The 13,479-nt window shown below is 38.4% G+C and overlaps 1 protein-coding gene across 1 annotated transcript in view; it reads left to right on the forward strand.

Annotated features, from left to right (window-relative positions):
* The window catches only part of appl2 (adaptor protein, phosphotyrosine interaction, PH domain and leucine zipper containing 2), a 28,671-nt gene extending 16,734 nt beyond the window's left edge, over positions 1 to 11,937 (forward strand). The window contains exons 15-21 of the mRNA XM_039769960.1: positions 3,406 to 3,561; positions 4,803 to 4,855; positions 5,131 to 5,305; positions 9,224 to 9,260; positions 9,932 to 10,078; positions 10,456 to 10,503; positions 11,346 to 11,937. Of these exons, the coding sequence (XP_039625894.1) occupies positions 3,406 to 3,561; positions 4,803 to 4,855; positions 5,131 to 5,305; positions 9,224 to 9,260; positions 9,932 to 10,078; positions 10,456 to 10,503; positions 11,346 to 11,477 (748 nt within the window). The 3' untranslated portion in view covers positions 11,478 to 11,937. The remainder of the gene's footprint in view (positions 1 to 3,405; positions 3,562 to 4,802; positions 4,856 to 5,130; positions 5,306 to 9,223; positions 9,261 to 9,931; positions 10,079 to 10,455; positions 10,504 to 11,345) is intronic.
* Positions 11,938 to 13,479: the final 1,542 nt, after the last annotated feature.

Raw genomic sequence — 13,479 nt, forward strand, 5'->3', positions numbered from 1 at the left:
CTGTATACTGTATGTACATAGATAAAGGTTTCAACTCTGTGAAGTAACTTTAACTTGTTCCTTATTCATCAAATCTGAATTAAAAAATGTTTACATTTAAGAAGAATGTGTACAGGTTGTAAATATTTATGCAAACATAAATTACTTTGAATGTAAAAATTCTACACACCCCTGCCAAAATCCCAGAATTTGTGTAATTAAAAAATGAAACCAAGCTAAATCCTGTCAGAACGTCCATCGATCCATTATCCAACCCACTATATCCTAACTACAGGGTCACGGAGGTCTGCTGGAGCCAATCCCAGCCAACACAGGGCACAAGACAGGAACGAAACCCTGGGCAGGGCGCGCGCACACACACCCCTCAAACACACTAAGCGCACACTAGGGACAATTTAGGATTGCCAATGCATGTGTTTGGACTGTGGGAGGAAATCCACGGGGAGAACATTCAAACTCCACGCAGGGAGGACCCGGGAAGCAAACCCGGTTCTCCTAACTGCGAGGCAGCAGCGCTACCCACTGTGCTACCGTGCTGCCCCTGTCAGAACGTATCCCAGCTTTATGGCAAAATTGCCATCTATACAAAGAAAGTGAAAACAAGTCAGAAACTGTTTAGTGAAAATTGGTCAGGGAGTCCACCAAGAGACCTTCAGCACCATTAAAGAAGCTGCAGGATTTCCTGACAAGTCTGTTGGTCTCTACATATGGCAACAATTAAGTTGTATTCTTCATATGTCTGGGTTGTGGGGTAGGGTAACAAAATGAAAACTTTTTCCCACAAAGAAAAACATTCTAGCCCAACTAAACTTTACAAAAAGGAATATGCAGTCTCCCGCAACCATGTGGAAAAATGTATTATCGTCTGATGAGACCAAAGTTGAACTATTTGGCCGTAATTCCAAAACATACACGTTGAAGCATGGTGGAGGCAGTGTTATGCTTTGGGGTTGTTTTTCTTTAGCTGGAACTGGCGCTTTAGTTAGTTAGATGAATAAAATCATGAATTGCTCCAAGTATCTATTTTGGCACAAAACCATCAAGCTTCTGTTAGGAAGCTGAAAATGATGAGAAACTTCACCTTTCAGCATGACAGTGATGCAAAGCATACATCAGAAACAGCAAAGAAATGGCTTAATCAAAGGAGGATCAATGTTCTGGAATGCCAAGATTTATCAAATGGCTCATATTAGGAACATGGTGCAGACTGGATCAAAAATAGCATAGTGATGCAAATATCAATGTTCCTAACTTGGTAAACTACTTCTGACTTCACCAGGGATGAGGAGCGCTTCTGAGATCTCCTAACTCTGCAAGAAGATAATGTTCAGGCAGAGAGCGACACACACATACCAGGAAAGGCCGTATGTTTTGGAACCCTGAACATCAAATTTGTAGCACATTTTCTGTGTTACTTATCTGTCCATCTATATGGAAAAGCCCCTGTCAGCCTAAATGAAAGTGTTGTTATGTGTGAAATGCAGCTTTTCAAAAGCAATGATTTATGTAAATTTCACAACCAACTGTTTCTCGAATTTTGTACCAAACTTTGAATGTCCTTACAATGCATGAGGGAATACACAGTATAATACTTTTCCCTACCACTCCATGTGGGGTAATGTTAAAGCAAGCTGCATTTATGCAAATTGGCGCACACATAAAGATCATTGTCCAAAATGTGGATGATCTCGCATGTGAATCGCAAGCAATATCACAGTACCAATACATAGGTGGTCATGGAAGCCTACTGTATTGTATAGCCAGCATATTTACCCTGAAAATAAGGGGCAGGATTGGTGATTGACAGCAAAATGCAATATTGGTACTGTATGCTAAACTGTGCATTCCACAAATAAACCCGTGCAACATTTACGTTACAGTTTATAAGCCCAGGAAGGTTCATGAGGACATACTGAGACTCCTGGGGTACTGGATAAATAGACCCTTGCAGATGATAATTGAAAATCATAGAGAGAGGTACAGCACATCACATTACACTTGAGGAATGAACACATCTTCTGTGCTTTTTTTCATTATTCAGTATATCTGTTACTTTACGGAAGACAATTCTTCTGAAATTACGGCTGTGGATCTACAAAAAATCATAATGAGTATCACTTTACAGCTCTGGCTGCTGTAAAATTGTGACCTTATTCATGCTCAAATACAAACTCTTGCTCCTTCCTAGGAGTAAGATTAGGATGCTATATACATGCTTGTCATGTCCTGTTCTAAGATAAGACAGGTTCTTATCCTAGTCTGACCTTTAGTGCAGTTTCTAGGAGCAATACTGAGATTTTTGATAAATATGGGCCCAGGTGTTCCCTCTGTGTTTAAACTAATTTGGTACACAGTTTGCACACTGCATCCTGAGTCCTCATTTGTTGTTGTGCGATTACAAACTTCTCATGAGGTATCTTTTTTATTGAAATAAATAAACTTCTCATGAAGTGCCTTTTATATTTGAAATAATTTTGTATGGTGAAGTGGTTTTTGTTGTTTTAAAACCTAGCACTGCCCATTTTAACTGTTGTTAAGAAATAGCCGGACACACAACAAAGGTTTGGGGGAGCTGCCCGTATAGTTACCCTGGCTACAAAAGGCTTACATTTGAGTACAATGTGTACAGGTTAGAGTCCAAAACAGAACTGTTGAAGCATGGAGGATGAGAGGTTTTTATAGGTGGTTTACAGAAAGTGACATCCTCGGGGCCAGAACAGGAGAGATTTCTTGAGATAGGTTTAGTGCACCCCACCGCCCCCTGGCATGGCATGAAATTGGCATTTCCTGATCCCTTTGGTTGATTCCCAAGCACACATGTGTGGCACCGTTTTCTGATCTAATACGCTTGTGCTTAATTGTGTATTGGTCAATATATTTTTATGCAATGCATATTAAGGTATATGGGCTTTATACAGTAAAATCAGCCTAATAATTTTTTCTGTAGTGAGAGAATATTTACAGGCTTCAAGTTTTTAGTAAATTCTGCAATATCTAATGCAGTCCTTTCTTGAACGCTTTCTTGTTCGGGTATAATCTGTATCAATAATAACTGAACCACCAACTTTGTAGTTTTAACTAAGAAGGCCTCTGATTAAAGTTTGAGTAGTTTCTTTATCTGCCTTCCTGTTGTCTGGTCTATTACCACCAAATTAACATGTGGTAGCTTCATTCCGGGTCTAGCAGCATTTAGTTTATCTATAATTTCCATTTATATCCTGATGCCCAATCACAAATTATGAGCTTTTCCATCTGCTATAGTTTATCAGTTCTCAGCCATCATTGCCTTAAATTATTTTTACCTTTTTTCTCCCTTTTGATGTATAATGCAGCTCAAAGTTTTTTTTCTCAAGACCGTGTACCACCTTTCTTGGCCAATTTGATTTAACCCATGTCTTTTTCCAGCAAGTTGCAACCAACCTCTGCAGAACCACCTCCTGGACGTCTTCAACAGGAACCTGATGAGTCTGCAGAGCTGATCACTGCCGGGACACCCATTCAGTTTGACTTGGTGCTTCCAGCATCAGAGTTTGAGGATCAAAATCGCTGTGGAGCTGGCAGGTGCATATAAGAATGTTATTTATTTTTTGGGCAGAAAGCAAATTAAGTAATTAGTACAAAATATACTGTCCACACTTCTTATTGTTTTTCCTTGTGTTATTTATGCATCCTTGTTCTACTTCTCATACATTGCTCTCAAATAAAATCAATCTTTAACACTAAGCATTTTAGTCATGCATTTCCATACAGAGGGAAGATCTGTTTTACCATATGCAATTCTGCTTGTTTGGCTGTGTGGTAAGACAAGGGGGTGTTTTTAATAGTCTCATTTAATTTGTGGATTTAGCGCAACCTTTTGCCCATTTGAAAGTACGTGCCAGATTAGTGAACTGATGGCTGCATCAACTGTACCAACAGCTGTAAAAAAAGAGCAGGGTCAAAGTTCTGCGAGATTCCGCATTGCTGTTTGTGCTCTCATCTGCTGAGCAGTGGACTAGGCAAGAGGAGAAGAAGTCTTCAGAGCAAACAAGAAAAAATGCTTGAGAACAGCAGCCTCCGCTACATGGGCAAGGCCACCTGGGAGCTGTGGTAACCGTCTTCAGGCAGCTAGGATCATGTTTTGGGATCAGGGATGTGTTGGGCTGTATCAGGCTTCCCATTCAAACATTGAAAGACACTATAGATGTCTGGGTTCAAGAAGGTGCTTAGGCTGCAGGCAACCTGGGCATCACAGATTGGCCTTCTTGGTGCCAATGACTGTCTTACATATATCTTTATATCTCATATCTTTAATGCAGTTCTTTTTAATCTGAATCCTGTTTCTACATAAAGTGACTAACTGTATTAAACTAGGAAATATATTGAAAGCAAAATGTAAAATATAATGAAATTAGAAAAAAAATTGATTTTCTTAAGCTTTGCATAAACTAAGACATTTGCCAACACTACATTATAAATCAAATAATCCCTTTTTTATTGGTTATGTAATTTAAAAATTCCACTTTCACAAATACCAATACTAGTACTAATTTTCATTTTCACTTCACAATATCCATCCATTTTCCAACCCGCTGAATCCGAATACAGGGCCACGGGGGTCTTACTTGTCTGATTTTGTAAATGGTCTAATCAAATTTTGTTTATAGAAACCAAGATACAGAGAGCTGTAAGTAAAAGTGAAATGGGCATAGACAAGGATCATAATCCTATGAAAGGATATGGAAATTATTTTGAACATGAGTTTGGGGTGAGTTGTACATGTCTGTGCTGTTTACAACATTCTCCAGTTTTCTGTTGTACAGGCGCACAAACCCCTTTGGAGAGTCTAGCAGTGAAAACGCCAGAGAATCTGAAGGTAAGAACCAACCTCTAGGTATAGTCATTTTATACTCTACATTTTGGTTTAATTCCATTTCATGATTGTTTTTTTCAGCCTCTACACATATTAGAAGCAAACGGCTTAAACAGTAGCAGAACTTGAACCTCTTCACTATTTAAACTGTATAGCCTTTGAGTGAGCATGTCACTTAGGGGATTTTTTGTCTTAGCATTTTACTTTTGGCTTTTGGAACAGATAATTCACCAAAGGTACTCTGTGTTTTTCAAGACTCCTTGGTGCTATCTTCACAGACTCTCTTCTACATCAAATGTTTGTGGTACGCTTCCTGGGCTCCATGGAAGTTAAGTCAGACCAAAGCAAAGAGGTCATTTATGAAGCAATGAGGCAGGTGCTTGCTGCCAGGGCCATCCATAACATCTTCCGCATGACAGAGTCTCACTTGGTGGTGACCACTCAGTGCCTCCGGTAAGCCTAGCAGAATACAGTATAATGCTGTGAATAACTGGTGATGTTGGTTACTTAAACTTGATTGCATGTTTATCCCCCGATGTCGACTTGCTATGTGACCTGTAGCATGTTATTCTTCTCCTCTCTCTACTCCAGAAGAGGGTTATTTGTCTCTGGAAATATTGGCTTCTGTTTTGCTGTTAATAGAATGTCACAGCCTGAAATAAAGTATTTGATTAAAATGGTCATTGTAAGTATTATATACTCCATGGGTGTGTGTATGTATTTCTTAAACAACAGCCCTCAAATACAAAGCATTTCTTATTTAAAGAAAGTGGCATTTACACTTGCACATTTTCTCAAAGCATTGTACAGTACATACTGTATTTGTACCTTCTCAATATAATTTTTTAACACTGAATTTAGGAAGCTTTTTCATGGATGTTGGGAAAATCCAGAAATTATTCTTAACCCAATTCTTAAATGTTGTGTGCAATGTACTGTAGTTAAACATACAATATTCTTTAGTGAAAAAATGATTGTAGTAAACTAACTTAATAATAATCCTTGCCTAATAATCACATATGGTTTGTGCCATCTTCATCTACAAATCTAAATAACCATCGTAGTGAAGTCGTGCATACACAGGTTCCAGAAACACAATTCCAGGATTAAAATAATTTGCAGAATACCTAAGGGTGTGGGCAGTTTCTTGTTATTGTTTAGGATATTTTAGGAAACTTAGGGCAACAGTACAATATTCTTTTGGAATTTTTCAAATGTGGGACTTTTGGCTGTCTGGTGGGAGCAAGGCTGCATTACATAGTATTTCATTTTTTTGTTAGGTGTGTACTTTTTGAAGTCTCTGCCATGTTAGGACTATAATGATTTGCTAATGCTTACTTAACAGTACATATATCACTGCATTTTAATGTAGAAAGTGCAGCCATCTTTTTATTAGCTGAAGATGAATGCAGCTAGTCTTGGAGAAAGGCAGTACTAAAGCAAACAAAAGTATACATCAGAACAGTTGAATTTAAAACTTAGTTTTTAGACAAGCATAGCTAATGTTCAGACTTGAAATGTTTTGTCAAAACTGAAATGAGTTCAAATAGACCTAAAAGAATAGCTGAACCACAATCGTTTAACACCACACTGAGGAAGCAATCAATAACTAGTAGAAACATGTGGATGTAGTCCTTTCCAGTAACAAGGGGGCATAAACCATTATTGTTTTTTGTGGCCAGGCGTACCACGGGAAGAGCAACATGCTTCTTTATTTTTTAACTTTGCTTTCAGTTTTTTTTAAGAAGAGGTGTATTTTGTGGTGGAGTCACAATGCCCCTACCGGTCCTGTTTTATAACTGAATAATCATTGTAGGACAGAAGCAGGTGATCTGAAATTCTCGGCTAACAGCTAGGACGAGTGGGGGTAATAAGAACTGAAATGCTTTTAAGTGCATACAAGTAGTGAAGTCAGTTTATGAGGGAACAGATGATGAGAAGTCAGTTGTTGGGAAAGATCTTGGTTGCAAAACTGTGAAGATGGATGAGCTCCAGGCAAAGTAAAGGTGGAAGAGCAGAAAAAAGGAAGGAAAGAGAAGTTTTCTGTTAACAGCTTTTGAGTTGCAGGAGAGCTAGTAGAGGTAAGGCATCGGAAGTCCACTGAGAATATGTCAGAGATGTTGATAAGTGGGATTAGAGAATCCCCACTGGGAATATGCTAAGCAAGACAAGAAGTGGGCCAAGTCATTAAGAGCCAGCATCAGTAGTAATGTTGGCTGCTGGAAATATCCCTTTTCCACTTCAGAGCAGAGTCAATGGTGGTCACCATGAATATCTTGGGCTCCATGAGAGTCCAGGAGCAGAAGTCTTTGCCAACTAGAGCAGAGAAGGGAGCATATTTTTGATATTGACTGCAGAACATGGTCCTAGTGATAGTCATTGCGAGTTGCCTCTTCTGGTGTCTGCATAGCCACAGTGGTGAAGCTGGATTTACCCTCCTGGGGCCTTATTTATAAAGCTTGCATAAGCACATAAAGGTTCAAAATGCAAATTCCCCATGCAAACTGGGAGAACGTGCATATATTAACCTTAACTATGACCCATGCATACACAACGTTTCAGGGAAAGTGGAAAATGTTGATGCCCTTGACTAAGCAGTGAAATGTAGCCAAACAAGCTAAATGATAAATTGTGCATACAATAATTATTATCACCAGCCATTATTATAATGTACGTTGATGTGACAAACACATTCCACCCAAAACTGATGAATATCCATCCATTATCCAACCCACTATATCCTAACACAGGGTCATGTGGGTCTGCTAAAGCCAATCCCAGCCAACAAAGGTCTCCAGGCAGGAACAAATCCCGGGCAGGGCACCAATCCACCGCAGGGCACATACCAATGCATACACTAGGGACAATTTAGGATCGCCAATGCACCTAACCTGCATGTCTTTGGACCTTGGGGAGGAAACCCGTGCAGACACGGGGAGAACATGCAAACTCCACACAGGGAGGACCCAAGAAGTGAACCCAGGTTTCCTTACTGTGAGGCAGCAGCGCTACCACTGCACCACCGTGCTGCCCATGATGAATATGATGTACAGTTTATATCCGTTACCTGTCAGCCAGTTCCCTAACTAATGACAACCGCTCAGCAGTATCTCAAGCCAGCTTTACTCCATAATGCCTGCTGTGCTAGAAGGCCTTAACCAACCATTGAAGCACCATATCCAGTTTTTGTATGGTGCAGGTATACATACAAAAAAACAACATTTTTGCCAATAGAAGGCAATTTCCAGCATTGCGATTCATTTATTTCCATCCCCAGTTTGATAAACTACTAGGGGGTCAACAGTCCATCTGAGTATTGGACATGTCTTGGCACGGTGACCTTTGAAAGTTTCTTTTGAGAATTTTTTTTTAGTTAACCCATTGTGTATTGAATGACTTTCTATAAAAATAAAGTAAGCATTTAACTGTTTTTTCTTTCTGATAATGGAGAAAAATGTTCCAACACTACAAAACATCTGATACAAAGTCGGCACACATCTAATGCACTTCACTCTATTTTGAAAATCAAAGTTAAAGGTCAACAATAATATCTGAAAGTCTATTTCTAATGACATTTATTTGTATTTTTGTACTTGCATGATAAGGGAATGGTATATTAACTGTTTTCTTCTTTTACTTTTTTTTGTTTTTAAGTGCTTTCTGAAAGGTGCCGTATTGAATGAAATAAAAATATTTGAGTAATTCTTAACTCTCCTGCTTCTTCAGTCAACTTAAGAACTTAATATTCAGATAGCTTGTAGTTCAGAGTGTAAAGTGAAAGTCAGACAACATAAGTATTTTGGGGCACCTTTCGGCCAACCCCATATAATTGAAAAAAATTATTTTAAAGAAAACTTGAGTAAAACACAATACGAGTCTTTCATGTCGTTCAGGTTGACTGCCCAAGATGGTGGCTCTTCTGCTTATGATGCATTCTAGGGGGAAGAGGTGGGTCCTTGTGTGCAGACTCTGGAAGTGACATCAAAGGTGGAAAAGCCATCAATCTTCCTTTTTGCAGAAGAAGGAGAAGAGGGATCACTCTTACCCCACATCACCCACCGTCTCGGTGAATAATTACCATCGTCCAAGCTGTAAGCTTGTTATGCGCATGGGAGACATTTTATTTCAAATGTGATCAGATGTTTAACTTTGACTAGCTGACAAAACATTGATTAGTAAGCAGTCTTAGTGAAAAGCAGTGACATCCATTCTTAAATTGCAGTACCTTTCAGTATGATATGCTGTAGAAGTAAACCATGTAACCTACAGAGCTCTTGGTGCCAGCAACACTTCAGCAGTATCTCCTCTTGAGACATAAGTCAAATAATGCTTATTTTCTGTGTTCTGTTTTTCTTTTTTTTTTCTTTTCAGGTTAGTTGATCCACAAACCCAGGTGACCCGAATGAGTGTAAGTGCACAGATCTTTTTTATCATAATTATAGTAATGAACCTGTCGGTACGTTAAGTGCATGTTTCAAGCATCTGGCTGGCTGGCTGTGGTTGGTGTCTTAGGACATAATCTTCTCCACAGTAATTTTTGATAGAATTTGTCATCCAGGCGGTATTGGAAGTGACATGCACTACCCCAAGGGAGGTTTACACTTCATGACAATAATGTGTGATGGGAACAGACCATAGAAATAAGGTGCAGTTCCCTGATTAAAGACCTAAATGTATTACTCAAATATTAAGATTACGTGAGAAGCAAAATTTCAAGATACATTTAACTATAAAGACTGAACTTTCTGTGGGTTATTACTGTAATATATAGTGGATTATAGTGTACTGTAGGGCAATCTCAATCTCCAGTTTAATGAGATTTCATAAATTTTGTAGTTGCACCAACAGGGTAAAATTACAGGTTACTGTGTAAACCAGACCTTGTCTTGGAATAAAATAGGTTGGAAGAATGGATGTAGAACTGCATTATACTGAATTGTAACCGAAAGTGGGCTCCAAGGGCTCAGGAATTGGGATACTGGGTTCTAGAGTCGAGGAAAATGCAAAACGCAGGCTTCTGACAGAATACAGCTGTAAAACGTTCAGAGATTTGACTCGGTTTTGTTTTTGTGTCTCTAGCTACAGCTCAGTGACATCACACAGTTTGCTGCACATCAGGAAAACAAGCGGCTAATTGGATTTGTTGCTGTGGGAGCAGACATATCTGAGGGTTTGAGTCCAAAACTACAGTGCTATGTCTTTGAAAGCAACACTGAAGGGGAGAAGGTAGCATACAAAAGCACAGTGTTGTGAAATTAATTAATTTGCATTTTTTATCTCTGTCAGTCTACAACACATCTCATGTATTCTTTCTGTGTGAAGCTTTTGAGAGAGATATTTAGTTGCTTTTACATTGTAGATATTTCCTTGAGTGTGCCTGCAGTCCATTTTGCGCCACTGACCTTTAGAATGGTGAATAGTGTAAATCCCAACCAGTACACCATTCAATGCTTAATTCCTCACAAAACTTGAGGGCATTGCTCTGGATAAAATAAACAATCTTTGTCACCTTTTCAGCTAGAACTTGTTTTAACAGTAAATGACAAAGCTCTTAGCTGTCAACTTTGTGAATTCTCTCACTAATACAAGTATCTCATTTGCAGGTCTGCTATGCAGTCAGTCTGGGGAAAGAGATCATTGAGGCTCAGAAGGTAAACACCTTTCTCTCTGTGCCAGTTAATTTAACTGGAAAGCATGGTAGTTTTACTACTGACATGTTGGAAGTTGCTTCTTGGGTAGCAAACAGTGTGTCCAACGAGGGGTGCGAGCTGCTGGGAATGCACTTTTTTTTTTTTTTTAATGCAGCTCATAGCTTAAACCGGTGTGTATATACTGTATACCCCTTCTGTAAAAATGGCAGAAAGACCAAGACAAGAAGTATTAGTACAACAGTATATATTTAAGCTGCTTTAAAATGCAGCTTTCACACCTAATAAATATTGTGGTATAATCTTTATACGTACAAAAGCAGCTGAAAAGAATCTCCCAACTTTGCTGTGGGCTTCAGGCTTTGAAGCATTCTGACAAACCTTAACATACAGTATACCAACTTTTTAGTGAGCTATTTGTGATCAATACCATGTATGATTAGGCTCTCTAAGGCCCCAATATAGCACATTCTTTTCCTGTCTGTGAACAGTCCATCTGTCCTAATTACTTAAGGTGTCTGCCTTAAGGAACTGTCCTTTATACATGCTAATTTGGCTTACACATCATAATTATCAAATAATTACTTTTCAGTTCTGGTTACAAGCAGAACTTAGCTTAGACACAGAGAAGACATTGGCATTAGCAAAAGAACTGATTGGAGTCCCAGGGTCTTGCTGGAGGTTCTTTGCTGAACAAGGATGATTCTCTACATTGATGCACTAATTGTGTGCAGTGGAAATTAGGAGACTTGTGGAAAGCTTAACAGTTACTTATGAACGTATGTTTGATGTGGTGACCTCTGCTTGTACCACCCTAGCTGAATGCCATCCTTTTTCTCTTTCAGGACCCGGAGGCTTTGGCTGAGCTGATGAAGACTGTGCCACTCACTAGTGATGGCAAGTTTCTGCTGTTGGAAAGCGAGACCCATTGTGATGAACAGGCTGGAGATCCAGTGGGACTAGAGTCTGAGGCATAGAGCCCTTTCCTTTTTTTAATTCTTTTTTCTGATGCCGGATATTTTCCCTTTAACTATGGGGGAAACTGAAATTGTTTGCACAGTCCTAACATGGTATCCATACCTAGCATTATAGTGTGTCTGTATTACCCTGGAGGTACTGATCCCATGGTCTGTGTGTGTGCGCGCGTGTTTATACTTAAAGGTTTACTTATTGTTCCTTCAGCACCTCAGCCCATCCAGATTTTGGAGTGCCACAGTAAGTGGCTAAACTGTTTGAACTGTAAAAAAGTCACAAAGGCTGTGATGGGAAAGACCAGCAGAGGCCAGTGTATCTCTGGACACTCTGGTTATTGGGAGGTCTGTACATGTGTTTTGTACCTATTATTTTATCAGGATCTGTCATGGTTGTTTATAAATGCTGGTGTAGGTGAAACTGAGGTGCTAACTGATTCAATAAAATCATTCACTCTGAGGAAACCAGACCATAGAACATTCCACAAAGCGTTTTTTTTTTTTTTGTCTTTTTTTTGTCTTTTTTAACACTTAATAAAGTTTTCTGAATTATGGCACTGTTGATTTGCTTATTTCTTTTTGTGGTTTACTTAACTATACATCATTTTTTAGATGCTACAGAATCATTCTTTAGTGAGAAAGAAGATCTAGACCTGAGAAAAATTCACTAAATCTACAAGGTTTGAAATGCTGTGGACAGTCCCCTATCCCTAATCAAGCTCTTGATATGTTGCAGTTTGCCACACTGTTATCAGTTTCTTTCAAGATTAACAGACTTTTTAATTTGATAGGTGGGTTAAGGCTCTTACTGTCATACAGGATATTAGAAGATGGATTTAGGTCTGCAAGTTCTTTAGTTTGGAATTTTCCCCATGGTGTAGACCTTTATGGAAAGTAGATGGACTCTTAAGAAGGTGTATATTCTATCATTAATGTCAGATGACCTATTTAATTTACCAGTTTATCAGATCAGTTCCTACCCTTAATTCCATTAAAACTGAAATGAAATGGAATTTATGGATCTAATGTGATCAATTCAAAACTTGCAATTTTTTCTAAAATGAGTGGTAAGAAGCCACATTCAGTTATTGTCCATGGGAACTTGCTGTTTGATATTGCAGTTGCAGAAAATGGTAGGGTATTTTATTGTGTAATAACATTGTGCTGCTAAAATAGAGTGTTTGCTGTTTAGAAACTGCACCATACCTGAGTATTTTTTTTAATTCGGTCATTGCTAAACTTGTTTTTGTGTCCAGTTGGACTCAATGGGGAAAAGTGTAAAGATGAAACAAGTAAGTACTGTTAATGAAAGGTAACTTTTATCTGAAAAATTGATAGGCATTTTAAAAGCAAGTAAAATTACATGAAGATCAGATGTTGAACGTAGCAGGAAATATTGCTCAAAACTGTAATTCACACAATAGTTTTCACATTACACAGCATTTCATTTGAAGCAACTTAAATTACAGCCTTACCAGTTTTAAATATTGAGGTATCCTAAAGAACTAACAAATATGCATTTGCCAGATGTACAGTATGTACTGGAGTCTCGATATAGAAGTGGACTTATAATTCCAAGAGGACAAAAAAAAAAACCTAATATAACTATAGTACAGTGAAACTCTGTTCTCAGAATTTAGATCCGAGATGTACATACAGCTTTGATCAAAAGTTTAGCCCCACTCCTTACCAAATGGCATATTTTGTTGACATTTGAAGTAAAAATAGTAAATTCAAGTTTTACAGCAAACAGTCTAAAACAATGGTAATTTAATTAAAGTGTTAATATATACTTAATGATTTGTTTGAACTGAAAAAATTGAAGAGTAAGTGAAGCATTTGGGAAAGTTTTGGCACCTTTTCAGTTGTAAGATCTCAGAATTTGCAGGTTCATTCGTGTGGTTTGCCTTCGCTTGTTAAATTAGTTGGGTCAAGAATTGTCATTTGAATTGTTAGCAGAGCCTAATAATTTTTTGACTCTTTGAAAACTGTGCAACCCTCAACAGCT

Source organism: Polypterus senegalus, chromosome 11 (assembly GCF_016835505.1).
Source record: "Polypterus senegalus isolate Bchr_013 chromosome 11, ASM1683550v1, whole genome shotgun sequence".
Lineage (NCBI taxonomy): Eukaryota > Metazoa > Chordata > Cladistia > Polypteriformes > Polypteridae > Polypterus > Polypterus senegalus.